The sequence below is a fragment of the Chiloscyllium plagiosum genome, chromosome 10 (assembly GCF_004010195.1).
Source record: "Chiloscyllium plagiosum isolate BGI_BamShark_2017 chromosome 10, ASM401019v2, whole genome shotgun sequence".
Classification (NCBI taxonomy): domain Eukaryota; kingdom Metazoa; phylum Chordata; class Chondrichthyes; order Orectolobiformes; family Hemiscylliidae; genus Chiloscyllium; species Chiloscyllium plagiosum.
Window position 1 is genome coordinate 43,082,219 of NC_057719.1, and position 15,585 is coordinate 43,097,803.

Sequence of the window (15,585 nt, forward strand, 5' to 3'; positions counted from 1 at the left end):
GTTCGGGAAGGTCGATGTGGACTTGATGGGCTAAATAGCTCACTTTCACACTAGGGATTTTATGCATTCTCCTAATTGTTTTTAGAAACAATTTGCAGCAAATGGCTGTGTCCAACTGATCAATGATTTATATAAGGTGAAAGCCTTCATTTCGTTTAAGTGTCACATTTCTGGACTTTAGTTCAAGATGTTTTGGGCCACACCTGTAGGCAGATCTTGTATTCCCTGTAATTGGGAATATGCCCATACATGCCTCATGTCTAGATCATTGTTCCTTGAATATTCAAATCATAATACTGAATTCTTGTCATACCAACTATTGGATTCTCCTCTTCACACCACCTAGGCTGAATATACACTTGTTACTAAGACTGAACTCCAGCTGTGACAGAAGAGAATTTTCTGCACTTAAAGTAGTACCAATTATTTACCAGTCCCAGAAATAATCTCTATGACATAAACAATCTACTTGCATTGTAGAACAGATTGCCACTTAGAGTATTGGATTGGTTAACACCAGTTGACAAAGTAATTTTCTTTCAAAAGCTCTTGTTGAGAAAGAAAACCCTGCCTGGGTGACACATATTCTGTGCATTTCATTGCGAGATGCTGATGCCTCTTGCTGTCTCTCTTTCTGTTTTTTTTTAATTATTCAGGGATGTTGGCTTCACTGGCTGGGCTAGTAGTTTTTTCACATCCCTAATTATCCTCGAGGAGATGGTGATGAGTTGCCTTCTTTAACTTCTGCAGTCCATTTACTGTATTCATACTTCCTGTGTTGCTGAGTGAGAGTTTCAGGATTTTGACGGAATGGGATCTCGTTCCAAGCTGAGACAGTGAGTAGCTTGGAGTGCAATGTGCCTTGTAGGTTACAGAAGATTAGCATTAAACATCAAGGCAAAGATAGTCCTTGGACAGTTTGCGCTGCAGAGGGTGATGCCAACAGCATGAATTCAGTTGCACACCAGTTGAGGTTACTATGAGGGGCTCTCCTTCTCAGCCTCTCCCCTCACCTAAGGCATGGTCACCCGCAAGTTAAACCACCACCGGCTGGGTCTGTTGAATGAGAATGCATCTATTCTAATCTGTTGTTACTATGGCAATTTTACCTTTTAATAAGGTAAACTGATATTCATTATTAGCATTAACCATCAAAGCGCTGCTTCTGCCATGATCATGAGTGGGGAGAGAGAACATATTCTTTTCAATTTGAAACACGTATAGTGTTCTCTCTTTCCAAGATTGTCAGGAAAGTACCTTATTTGTAAATAAGTTGTAAATATTATAATAGGATTTTCAATCCTGCTGGCTGCAATTATTTTACACCGATTCTTGCTATCAGTTTCATTCAATTTGCATAGCAATTTGATATGCCACTTTGAAATGAAAAGGTTACCGCTGACAGCAATCATACCCCTGCAATGAAACATTTACAGATCTGTACTTCACGGGAAATTCTGAGAAAATTGTGAGTAGAAACTTACATTCTTCATAAATTTAAATATTTATTCTCTCTTTACTTGCACTGTCATGGGAGGAATAGCGTTTGGTTTCTGATGGTAAATTTGTCTTCTGCAACCTACATGCTCGAGCAAGAGACCGAAGAGAGAGAGAGAGAGAGCCAACAGCAACTCGCAACGAAACAAACACATGCACTAACAAACAGCCCAGACTTGGAGAGGGAGGGGGAAGGGCAATTTAATATTAACATGCAGATGCTGTTCAACCTTCCACCTGCCTGGTTGTGAGAGAGCAACGAATCCCAGTGAGACTGTAGTATTTTGAACTGAATATGAAACACAAGGTGTAACTGGCACAAGTTTGAAACTGCCATTCAACGTCCCAGCATTGGTTCAACGGTTCCAAGAATCTTGAGAAAAATTACAGCACAAAGAAGCTATTCAGACTGTCATGTCTGCGCCGGCTGAGTAAACTAGCCATCCATTCTAAACGAACTTTGTTGCACCCAACCTTGCAGGTTTTAGCAGTTCAGGTGCAAATGAGGTGAGAATTTCTATCTCAAACATCAAACTGGGCAGTGAATTTCAGACACTCAACCATCCCTGGGTGAAAGCAACTTTTTTCATGATACCTCTAAACTGTCCATTAATTGCCTTAAATCTGTTCCCCCTAGTGACTGACCTCTCCACTAGCGAAAATAAGTCTTCTTTGTCCACTCAATCCAAACCTGTCACTATTTTGAGCACTTCACTTAAGTGTCCTTCAGCTTACACTTGTCCTGGAGAAAACAACCACAACAATCAAATCTTTCCTCATATCTTTAATTTTCAATCCTGGCAAAATGTTTATAAGTCCCTTCTGTACTGTCTCATGCAGTTATATCATCCTTGTAAGGTGGTGATAAGGACTGTGCATAACATTGTACCTGTGACCTAAGCAGTGTCTTGTATAGTTACAACATTTAGCCAGGCTTTTGTATTTAATACCTTGCCTAACGAAGTGAAGTATTCCATATGCCACCTTTGCTACCTTTTATCTATCTGTTCTGCTACCTACAGGGATCTCTGGTCATCCACTCAAATGTCTCAATTTCCTTTATCCCCTTAATACCCTTCCACTTATTCTCTGCTCCCTTGCTTGGTTTGCCGTTCCCAAATATATAACTTCTCACTTCCCATGATTAAATTCAATTTGTCATTTCCTGCCCACTCAATCCAACTATTAATGATATTTTGGGTTCAGCAGCCATCCTCTTCACCATCAATGACACAGCATGCTATACGGTTTCCATATCCCAGGTGGGGAGTCTGAGTCTGTACCCAGCTAAAAACAAAATAGTTAGGGCAACTGATGTTTCTGAATTTCTGAGTTAGAGTCCTCCGGTTACTCTGTATGTATGGAGGCAACCTTTCTTTGAGATTATTTAGAGTAATGAGTCCTAGAGATATACATCAGGGAAACAGATCTTCAGTCCAACTCATCCATGCTGACCAGATATCCTGAATAAATCTAGTCCTGTTTGCCAGCATTTGACCCATATCCCTCTAAATCCTTCCAATTCACATACCCATCCAGATGCCTTTTAAATGTTGCAGTTGTACCAGTCTCCACCATTTCCTCTGGCAGCTCATTCCATACTCTTTTTGCCTCTTTTAAATCTTTCCCCTCTCACCTTAAACCTATGCCTTGTAGTTTTGGACTGTCCCACCTCAAGGAAAAGTCCTTTATCTTTTTATCCTATCCATGTCCCTCATGATTTTATAAACCTCTGTACAGTCACCCCTCAGACTCCAAAGCATCAGGGAAAATAGCCACAGCCTATTCAGCTTCTCCCTATAGCTCAAATTCTCCAACTTGGTGACATCCTTGTAAACCTTTTCTGAATGCTTTCAAGTTGTACAAGTCCTTCTTATAGCAGGGAGACCAGAATTACATGCAGTATTCCAAAAGTGGACTACCCAATGTTCTGTACAGCCACAACATGACCTCCCAACTCCTATACCCAGTGCACTGACCAATAAAGGAAAGCATACCAAACACCGCCTTCACTATCCTATCTACCTGCGACTCCACTTTCAAGGAGATATTAACTTGCACTCTAAGGTGTCTTTGTTCCGCAACACTCCCCAGGACCTTGCCACTAAATGTATAAGTCCTGCCTCCATATATGTTTCCAAACTGCAGCACCTCAATTATCTAAATTAAGCTCCATTTACCACCTCTCAACTCATTGGCCCATCTGATCAAGATCCCATTATACTCTGAGGTAACCTTCTTTGCTGTCCACTACACCTCTAATGTTGCTGTCATCTGCAAACTTACTAGCCATACCTCCTATGTTCATATCCAAATCATTTATACAAATGATGACCAGTAGTGAACCCAGCACTGATCCTTGTGGCACACCTGTGGTCACAGGCCTCCAGACTGAAAAGCAACACTCCATCACCACCCTCTGTCTTCTACCCTTAAGCCAGTTTTGTGTCCAAATGGCTAGTGTTCTCTCTATTCCATGTGATCTAATCTTGTTAATCAGTCTACCATGACGAACCTTGTCAAACGCCTTACTGAAGTCCATATAGATCTGCCTTCATCAGTTCCACTTAATACTACTTCAAAACACTCAGTCAAGTTCATGATATTATTTCATGAAGTAATCTACTGCAAATTTTTGCCCTACCTTTGATTTTTCATAGCCTGTTTGTAAAGTTTTGACAGCAGTTTTGCCTGCCCCTCTGTTACACAAAAGCTTTTCTCCTAAAAGATACCTGTAAACATGTAGAAAGCTAACTGATATGAATACATTTCTCAGTATTGGGGATACGTAGCCATCCATCAATATTGAAAGCTTTTAGTAATACGTTTGCTGTTGAATGTGAAAGATGTAATTCATCAATGCCAAAGACTTCCTATTCGTGTTGTGTGATTGATTCACCAAATAAGGCACTTGGTGAGGGGTTGGTGGGAGGGATAGATAATGAAGCTTGGATGTAAAGTTGTGAAATAGAAATTGAGAATCATTTAAAGTGTATACGCAAAGGTGAGGGTAGTGAATAGAGCAAATAAGACTTGCAATGGAGGAGATGGAGAAATCCTGAGAGACATGAACAAAGTTAAAGTTAATGAGAAGTATGTACAGATGTGAAACAAGATAAATCTACAATAAAATATGAATGCAAAAAGCAACACATGCCAAAACTGGAGGTTGTAGTGGTAAAAATGAATGGCAATGGATTGCAAATGTCATAACTCTATATTCTAGAAAGTGGAAATGAATTTCATATTCGACATAATTTTTAAATTCATTTTCTGGATCAGGTGCTACGAGTAAAGCAAGCACTTCATTATCCCCTGAAAACATGTTGAGAAGAGCTAATAATGAACGATTATGGACAATGTCACAAAGGTAGTTGAACAGAACTGTTAGGTTGAGAGTTTCAGGATTTTGACCCAATGGTCCTGAGAGTCTGACCAGGTGTCTGCTATTGTGGGTATTGTACTTAACAATCAGCGTAGGTCGGCGAAGGATGGAGTGGATGATTAAGCACATGATGTGGTGTCAGGCTGTGGATAGTGTAGAGCATCTCATGCTGCAGTACCCAACCAGAAAAGTGAAGAGTGTCCCATAATACTTTTAATGTATAGAGGATGGTCCTTGCTGAGTACCTATGTGCCATAAATGTCATTTAACACTCACCACACCTCGCCTGAACATTATCCAAGTCTTTCTGCACATAGGGATGCCTCATTACTGAATGAACTGAGAATGGAATTGAGTATTTGAGTACAATCATGAGTAAACATTCCCACTACAGGCCTTCGGATGGAGGAGGATAATTTGATGAGACAGTTAAAGAGAATTTAGTGTGAACAAATACTGCAGCAATATCCATGGGTTGAGTTGATTAACTTTCAAGAATCAGAATTATACTATAGTTGGGGCTACAATCTATCTAATGTTACTTTGTTGTCAAGGACAGTCATTTCCCCAATACCACTGAAAAATCAAGTCTTATGTCTATGTTCGGATCAAAGCTGTCGTTCCACGGGATCCTTACAAACCCAAAGTGGTATTGCCAAATGCTACTTGCTAATATTATTGATGACTTATCCCATCATCTTACTGATGATTAAGAGAATCAAATCCTACAGCACAAAAATTAGGCCATTTGGCTCCTCTTGTTTTATGGTGGCTTTTTGTAAGAGCTGTCCACTTAAAAGTATCAGATATTAGATAATGACTTTCTATTATTGGCAATAATGGTAAGTGACTTTTATGCCTGGTTTAATAATGATCTAATTGATCTAACAACTCAGCCATAGAGCCCGGGTGTCCTTGGAGAAGGAGCACGCGGTGTCCACCAACACCCTGGAGTTGTTCAGGGAGAGGTGGGTGCCGCAGGGAGTGGAGTGCATTATTTCCCCCTCCAACTCTATTTTGATTTAGTCCCTGCCCTCCCCTTCACTGTTTGATCACACAGCATTGCCCTTTGATGTGAAGGGCACTGCTTGTCACTGGCCACTGGGGTATTTTCCTATCTTCCTGGTGATGGAAATTTGAATAAAGATTCATACACCTTGTGTCTCTCACTGTGTCTCATACCTGCACAAAAACAAATTTTAAAAAATAAAAAAAAACGACCAACTCAGCCATACAGCTGTGAGGAAAGTTCTAATTGATCACAGGCCATTTCGCTTATTGAACCTGTCCATTGGTCAAGAAGATGATTATTCTTCTCAGTTCCACCTTACACATTATAATCATTTACCTCATTATTTAAAAATCTGTTGGTCTCTGACTTGACTACCACTGAGCATCCACAGGTCCTGGCAATGGACAGTGTGAAATTTTGGAATTCAGAGAAATAAAAATCTAAACCTTTTTTTCCTAAATAGCTGACTGCTTAGCCTAAGGCTATGGGCCCTAGGTTTAGAATTCCTGATTGGGGAAGCCTTTTAACATCTGTCCTGGGAAGCACTTTTACAAAAATGTTTCAATAAGATGTGTCATTCTTCTCAGCTCAATAGGAGTATGGATACCTGGTTTACTCAGTCTCTCCTCTTAGGACAGTCGCATCTTTCACCAATCTGTCCATTTGCGGCTCTTTGCCACTAATCTCCCTTCAACTGGAGATCTACACTTCCAGTATTTATCATTGCCGAGTCCTTTCAATGGAAAGATTGCCAGAAATCATGACACGTGACTGAACCAACTTGTTGAATTTTAATTTGACGATGCTCCTGTAAAGTGATATGGGACATTTTTACTAAAAAAAAGGCACTAAATAAATGCAGTATTTTCTTTGTATGTGGCACAATGAGCACAGAAAAACATTTCAAAGTACTTCAGTGGCTGAGCCAAAAATGAAATTTTAGTTCCGTAACCTTGGGTGAAAGAAATGGGTTTTAAGGAGGACATTTCGGAGGAATAGGAGGCAAAAAAGGTAAAGGAGAATTATTAGAGGCAGTGGAAGAGTTGGGAATCATCGTAGCTCAGCAAGGGCCAGGATGTGTCCAATGAGGCGTGCTGAAGGACAGACCATTTGCATCATAGTTTCAGATAAGCTGAGGTTTAAGGGAAATGGCACATTTCGGTGAGAATTGAAATATTTGAGTTTAGAGACAGCAGACACGTGAATGGTAATGTCAGTTAATGGACTTGGAGATATGAATGAATGCAGAAAATAATATGGAATGGAATCTGAAGTTCGGCATGAATTTGTTTTTAACCAAAGTAATTTATACAATCTGGTTCAGCTTGATGGTGGGTAAGAGAGAAACCCTCCAAATGCTCATTTGGAAGATACTGTAGCTTATTGAAGATGGAATGTCAGATAAGCTGATTTAATTACATAGAGGAAGTTGAAAAGGTCAGGGAAGTTGACAGGAAGGGAGAGCTAAGCTTCATCAGCGTACATCTAGAGGTTGATGGAAAGCAATTAAAATGAGCTTTTCTAATCCATAATTATCTTGAAATCTTGTAAAGTGAAACTTCAAAGAATATTTCATCTGCACTGTCTTAATTCTTTAGGCTGATACAAGGAGTCTCTTGGAAAACATTCTTCAGAATTCCTTCCCGTCTGAACCCATTAAATGTTCCTTTGAAGACATCCCAACACTTGAGAAGGTTCTCAAGATAAATGGAGAAGAAAATGATGCTTATAAAGCAAACACATTAACCAGGTAATGGATAATATTACAGCAAATGTGTTATATTAAAGCAACTGTGAAGCAAAATTTTGTAGCTTCAGCATCTCCGAAATAGATAGTACACTTTTATATAAACTTGGCTTAATTTTAGCAGGTACACTAACCACTGAAAATCTTGTTTTATCAACTACGTAGTTTAGGTGATAACTCTGGCACAAACTGATATCTCATCAAGTGACCGTAAAAAGTAAGCGACAGGAATTACTATCCAAAGATGGTAAAGCCTGGTGTGAACAAGTCTCACAGAAACAAAATTCATAACTGAATGGGAAGCTCAATGGGTAAATGTCTCCTTCTGTGCTGTGCTGTACTGTTCTGTTGCTCTTTCTGGGTCACAAAAAATATTCTAATTTGGATTTTTTTCTGTAACTGAAGCCAACTTCTTGGCTACTTCGAAAGTTTTCTGGATAGGAAAAATTGTACTACAGGAGTCTGCTATATTTGCCAATCAATCTGTTCAGAGATGTTGTTAGGCACATCTCTAGAGCAGAAATGACTTGAGTCTGGAACTCCTGCTTCAGAGATAGGGACATTACCACTGCACCACAGAAGCCTTTTAGTACAGAAGTGCTGACATATATTTACGATCTGGGGTCACTTGCCTAACTGAGATATTTTCCACTCATTATTATGCACCCCTCTGGAGCAGGTCAGATTTGCACACAAGCTTCCTAGTTCAGAGGTAGGGACACTGCTGCTGCATACCAAGAGCTTTTAATAGCTTTAATCACTTTCCGTAATCATTTTGAATCAACCAGTTCAGATATGGAATAAGGCATTGTCAGTGCAGTTGAGATTCTAACCGAGCTTTTTAATTGATTGATTTATTGTCATGTGTACCGAAGTACAGTGAAAAGCTATGTTTACGAGCAGTACAGGCAGATCATAGTAAGTAAGGATGTACAGCTCAAAAAGACTTAGACAGTGGTGTACAGGTTACATTGCATGGGGTGTGGGCTCGGCAAGCTCAGCATTATTTGAGGCTAGACAGTCCATTCATCAGCCGAATAACAGCCGAGAATAAGCTGTTCTTGGACCTGCTGGTGCATGTGTTCAGGCTTCTGTCTCTTCTGCTTGCTGGAAGTAGTTGTACGAGAGCATTGCTGAGATGCGAAAGGTCTTTGATGTTGGCAGCCTTTCTGCAGCACTGAGCCCTATAAATGGAGTCCACGGATGGAAAATTGGCTTCCATGATTGCTATACAGTTACGCACCCAGACAATATGCTCTCCATGCTGCATCTGTAGGAGTTGGTGAGGATCCTTATGGACATGCCAAATTTCCTGAGCTACCCGAGGAAGAAGAGGCCTCCTTGTGCCTTTTTGACTGTTGCATCTACATGGAAATTCCAGGACAGGTTGTCAGTTATCATCATTCCAAGGAACTTAATGTTCTCCACCCTCTCAACCTCCGTTCCATTGATGTAGATGGGGTGTGTTCGCCTCCTTTCTTTCTGAAGTCAATGATCAGTTCTTCAGTGTTGTTGACATTGAGAGAGAGGTTGTTCTCATTGCATTACATCACCAAGCCCTCTATCTCCCTTCTGTATTTTGACTCGTCATTGTTAGATATTAGTCCCACCATGGTGGTATTGTTAGCAAACTTGTAGATGGCATTCATCTGGAATTTGGCAACACATCATGGGTGTACAGAGAGTACAGTTGGGGGAGAGGGTGGGCTGAGGATGCACCTTTTGAGGATCTCCAGTATTGAGTATTATTGTGGAGGAGGTGCTGTTGTCTATCTTCATTGATTGCAGTATGTGGGTCAGGCAGCTGAGGATCCAGTTGCAGAGGATGGAGCCAAAACCAAGGTCACAGAGTTTTGAGCTCAGTTTGGAGAGGATAATGGTGTTGAAGGCAGAGCTGTAGTCAATGAGCAGGAGCCTGACGTAGGTGTCCTTGTTGTCCAGATGTTCCAGGAATGAGTGCGGGGCTAGGTATTTGGCACATTGTGGACCTGTTACATCGGTAGGCAAATTTTAGGGGATTGAAGCAGGCTAGAGTTGATGTGGGCCCTAACCAGCTTCTCTAAGCACTTCGTGATTATTGAGGCCAGAGCTGCTGGGTGATAGCCATTAAGGCACATTGCAGATGCTTTCTTAACTCCAGGAGTGATCAGACAGGGAGACTACCACGGTACCACCTTTTTAATACAGGAGTCCTAACATATATTCGTAATCCGAGCTAACATTTATCCAATTGATGAGAGTGATGTTTATGCAGAGCTGCTTGTGTGGTTTGTTAAACTGGATCTATTTAACGATAGCCTACTCTTAGCAAAGGAGCATTTATTTCAAACAGAGATACTATAGAGATATCATCCTTGTCAAATAATACTCTTGAGTTTACAGATCTGGAAGTCTGCAAACTTTCATGATTTGGTCCATAAAGCCTATTGGTAAGTAATAATTGTTTATGTGAGGAGGCTGCAAGGATTACTGAGACATGTGGGTGTTGCAAAGTGTAATACCAAGCTAATATTTGGATCACACTCATCCATTCTATTTCAAAATAAAATTGATCTCCTCCTCTGCATTATGTCTTTATGGGTTTTTTTTTAAAGTAACTAAAATAGAAGTGTTTGATTTTAAAAATGAATTGGCTAACATCACTAATTCCCTCCCACAATGACCTAGAAAAGGAAACTGATTTTGAGCAGAACAGACACGTGCATGTGTGCTTTTGCACTCCGTAGATTACTTTTAAGCAGGAAGGGAATGTTGTTCAGGAAAGATACAGAAGTAAAACTTGAGATTTTCCATTGAGACTATTTTATGTAAGTGGGGGAGGAGGACAAAGATACGTGAAAAATTATTTAGCGATTGGTGAAATGAAATTTAAGGGAAGGGGCAATGAATTCTGAGATAAAAGCAACTTGACCATTAGTCAGTGAGATGTCTTAGCTTTAGGGCAACGAAGGGAAAGTAAAAGCCTTGGGTTTTGCTACTCTGTTTAAATCAGGCAAAGTCTAACAGTTCAGGTACTCTCTCCACTGTACAGTTATTAGGTAATACGTATGTTGTGACAAGTATTATCTCCTCAAAGTCATTTTTAATTATCATTTTGAAGGTTGTTGAGTTTCTTTTCCCAACATACATTTCACAAGCATCGTTACAAAGAGACTGTTGAATAGCACCACCAACTTCCAGACACATCCTGATAGAACAATGGAGTTGATGGAGGCCAGGAGAAATACCAAGCTGAAGTAAGGGGTAGAATCAGGAACTGGAGAGAAAGTAAGAGAAGTGAAGGTTAGAAATAATGATACAATGAGATGAAAGTACATGTAAGAGCTGTGAGTACAGGGACAAGGCTAAACACAAGTTTAGTGGAAACATCGAGAAGTCCATGGAGGAAAGAGCACATGTGCTGAACCCTGTGAGAGAAAATGTAAAATGTGAGCGATCATGTTGGACGATGAGCAACAGTGTTGAGCCAGGAAAAATAAACGAGTAAAGGAGCAGGAAAGAAGACAAAGTGAAGAGCAAGTTTCAGGTGAAACGGAATGGTAAACTAAAGAGGCAGGCAGATTTTTTTCAAACATTACACTTTCAGAATCCTTACTGAAAGGAGCACAATACAATGTTTTAGGCAGAGGCACAAGCTGATGATGCAAGTTGAAAGTTAATGCTAACTTCAAAAGCAACAATGTATCTAGAGAATGTATAAATGGGAAACTAAAGTCACCACCAACAGTTACCAATCAAAACCAAAAAAAAACACAAAAAGAGAATATATGAAGGCAGAAGTTTTGATTTGAAATCATTGAACTCCATGTTGAGTCCATGACCTGAGGGCATAAAAGATGCTGTAGAAATTATCGGCTTTTTAATGATAATTATTTAAATTTCCTCATTTGATCATATGGGGGGAATGAGGGAAAATCGATATATTAGAAACTCTGGTGCTAATTGCATTCAGTACAAAAATGTGTTGTGTTTTAAAGTAATACATTTCACTTTAGAATTCTAGGCAGTAAGCTTTCAGTTACTTTTGAGACATTAACTTCTGTAATATAGAACTTAAGTATTGCTGAAGAAAGAAACGTGCTGTTAAAGCTTTTCATCTTGCACTCATCAGGCCAGACAGATGGCCAGATTTCAATGGGACCAGCAATTTAAATGTATGAGAAAAGGTGCTGATTGGTTAGTAAATTGAAGGGTTAGCATGGAGAATTATTGTTTGCCACAGTTTTATTGAATTCAAAGAAAAGTGCAATGACTAAATATGTTCCATTTTCCTGTGGAAAGTAGGTCCATTTGTCTGAATATATGTAGTTTCTCACTAATACAAGTGAGCCACACTGCAAGGCCTTCGAGCACTCTGAAGGTAGAGGGTGAACAGTCACCTTCTGGATTAGTGGTGCTGGAAGAGCACAGCAGTTCAGGCAGCATCCGAGGAGCAATAAAATTGACATTTCGGGCAAAAGCCCTTCATCAGGTGAACAGTCACCTGACAAGCCAACGCATTTATCCTTTGGCTAGCAAAACAGAAAAAAAAGACAATCATTTATTCATGCAAATATGTTACGCCCAATACTTATGCACTTGCATTTTATGTAGCAATCTCCTAATGTGCCTTTTAGAAATCCAAGTATACCATATCTTGATCAATTTTATACACCTTGCACCTTGCTTCCATGAGTAACTCTAACGAATTTGTTAAACACAATTTCTCTTTCACAAAACCATGCCTAATTACTTTATGATTTTCTAAGTAATCAACGTTTTTCCTGAGAAAAGGATTCTAGCGTAAGAATGATGTGAAATTATAATGGGGGTAATTATTCTAATATAGATTGGATTAGCATACACCGTGGCTCTGTGGTTAGCACTACTGCCTCACAGTGCCAGGGACCCAGGTTCAATTCCAGCTTCTGGCGACTGTCTGAGTCGAATTTGCACATTCTCCCCGTGTCTGTGTGGGTTTCCTCCGGGTGCTCTGGTTTCCTCCCACAAAGATGTGCAGATTAGGTGAACTGGTCATGCTAAATTGCCCATAGAGTTCAGAGATGTGTAAATTAGGTGCATTAGTCAGGAATAATGTAGGGGAATGGGTCTGGGTAGGTTACTCTTTGGAGGGTCAATGTGGACTTGCTTGGCTGAAGGGCCCATTTCCATGCTGTAGGGAACCTAATCTAATCTAATTGTAGTGTAAAGGACAGAAATGCACAGGAACTTCTGGAGAATGTTCAGGATAATTTTCTGTATCAATATGCTTTTAGTTTAATGAGGAATGTGGCTTGCTGGATCTGGTTCTGGAAAGTGAAGTGGAGCAGGTGCCAATTGGGGACCATTGAACACATGGATCACAGCCACATAAGGTTTGATTTAGATATGACAAATGACGAGAAAAAATAGAGTATTTTGGCAAGGACCAACACAAATGATGAGAACAGATTTGATATAGATAAATTAGATTCAAAGAATTGTAAACAAAACAAATGTTGCAACATACTTGTTGCCTTTGAAGAGGCGATGGTTTCTGTGCAGTCAGGAGGAGCAAAGATAGACCAAAAATGTTGATGACAAAAGAGGCAGATAAACATATGAAAAATGCATGTGATAATTGTCAAGTAGATGGTGCAATTGAGAACCAGGCTCAATAAACCAGATTTAGAGGGGAAGTGAAAAAAGAAAGAACAAAGACAGAATGCAAATAGAGTGCCAACTAATAGGAGAATCCAAAAATACTGCGTCTTTTAGATTAGATTGGATTAGATTCCCTACAGTATGGAAACGAGCCCTTCAGCCCAACAAGTCCACACCAACCTTCTGAAGAGTAGCCCACCCAGACCCATTCCCCTACCCTGTATTCACCCCTGACTAATGCACCTAACACTATGGGCAATTTAGCATGGCCAATCACCTGACCTACACATCTTTTGGACTGTGGGAAGAAACCGGAACACCAGGAGGAAACCCATGCAGACCCGGGGAGAATGTGGAAATTCCACACAGACAGTCACCCGAGACGCGAATCGAACTCTGGTTCCTGACGCCTCTTTTTACGGCGGCTCAGTGGGTAACATTGCTGCTTCATAGCACCAGGGACCTGGGTTTGATTCCAGCCTCGGGCAACTGTCTGTGTAGAGTTTTCACATTCTCCCTGTGTCTGAGTGTTTTTATCGGGTGCTCTGGTTTCCTCCCACGATCCAAAGATGTTAGGTTAAGTAAATCGGCCATGCTAAATTGCCCATAATGTTCAGGGATATGTAGGTTAGGTGCATTAGTTAGGGGTAAATGTAAATTATAGAATCGGGAAATGGGTTACTCTTTGAAGGGTCGGTGTGGACTTGTTGGGCCAAATGGCCTGTTTCCACACTGTAGGGATGCTATGATGTGTTGGCCTACTGCATCCAACACAGTACAATCAAATTAGTGCTTTTTTTGAAGTCATAGAATTCTTCAAGCACAAAAAGAGGCCTATTGCTCATCATGTCCATGTCAGACATCAAACGTTCATTCAACATTCTTACACCTAGCCCATAGTTTTGCATGTCATGGTGTTTCGAATGCTCATCTAAAAAGTTCATAAATGTCTTGAGGGTTCCTACCTCTACCACCCTTTCAGGCAGTGTGGTCTAGATACCCAAAATCCTTGAAGTGAAAGGATTATTCCTCCTTAATTGTAAACCTTCTGCTGCTTACCCTTAATATCCACTGTTTATTGACCCTTAAACAGAGAGAGATTTCTCCTTTCTACCCTGCCTATTCCCCTCAGAACATTGTATACCTCCAATAGATGTCCCCCTCAACCTCCTCTACTCGAAAGCAGGGGTTGTTATCCTATCTAGTCTACCTTCACAACTGAATTGCTCCAGCTCAGTCAACATCCTGGTGAATCTCTTCTGCACCCTCTTTAGTGCATTGTATCCTTCCTATACTGTGGTAACAAGAACTGCACACAGTACTCCAGCTGTAGTTTAACATTACAGCTCCATCATAACCTCCCTGCTCTTGTATTCAGTGCCTTGACTAATAAAAGCAAGTAGGTAAAAATAATGACTGCAGATGCTGGAAACCAGATTCTGGAGTAGAGTGGTGCTGGAAAAGCACAGCAGTTCAGGCAACCTCCGAGGAGCACGAAATTCCGACGTTTCGGGCAAAAGCCCTTCATCAGGAATACAGGCAAGTATCCCAAATGCCACTTTAACCACCTTATCTACCGAACTGCTTCCTTCAAGATTTGGAGGTACCTGTGTTGGACTGAGGTGGACATAGTTAAAAATCACAACACCAGGATATAGTCCAACAGGTTTATTTGGAAGCACTAGCTTTTGAAGCGCTGCTTCTTCATCAGGTGGTTGTGGAGCAGAATCATAAGACACAGACTTTACAGGAACAGGATTGCAGTGTCATGGAATATAATATTGAACAAATTTAGCTGAAGTCGTTCATCGTTCAGAATGACCATGTTAGTTTCGGTTCCTTCATATGTGAATCCCAGAACTTTTTTAAAGTTACATTCTCAAGATAGCTTTTAACAATAGGTGTCTTCTCAGCTCAGATAATGCATTGAAGGTGTGAAGTTAAAGTCTGTCTATGTCCCAATGTTAGGTCAGACTGATTCTATTTCTAAAGTGGGATTTCAAATTTTACATGGATTTATGCAGTTTTTGCACAAAATAAAATGTAATTCTGCAAATACAAATTCGCCCCACAAACTTGTGTGTGCAGAGGAGACTGAGTGAGTGTGTTCATGTGGGGGTGTGAGTGTCTGTGAGAGAGTGTGTGTCTGTGTGAGTGTAATGAGATATAAGTCTGTGAGAGGGTGTGGGTGAGTGTGGGGGTGAGCATATGAGAGCTTATGTATCAGAGAGAGTCTGTGAGAGTGTGTGGGTCATAGAGTCATAGAGATGTACAGCATGGAAACAGACCCTTCGGTCCAACCCATCCATGCCGACCAGATAT

At 40.5% G+C, this 15,585-nt stretch overlaps 1 protein-coding gene across 5 annotated transcripts in view; it reads left to right on the plus strand.

Annotated features, from left to right (window-relative positions):
- LOC122553575 overlaps window positions 1-15,585 on the plus strand; it is a 52,746-nt gene that overhangs the window by 8,940 nt on the left and 28,221 nt on the right. For all 5 annotated transcript variants that reach the window (XM_043697591.1, XM_043697594.1, XM_043697592.1 and 2 more), the window contains one exon: window positions 7,493-7,644. In XM_043697591.1, the coding sequence (XP_043553526.1) occupies window positions 7,493-7,644 (152 nt within the window). The remainder of the gene's footprint in view (window positions 1-7,492; window positions 7,645-15,585) is intronic.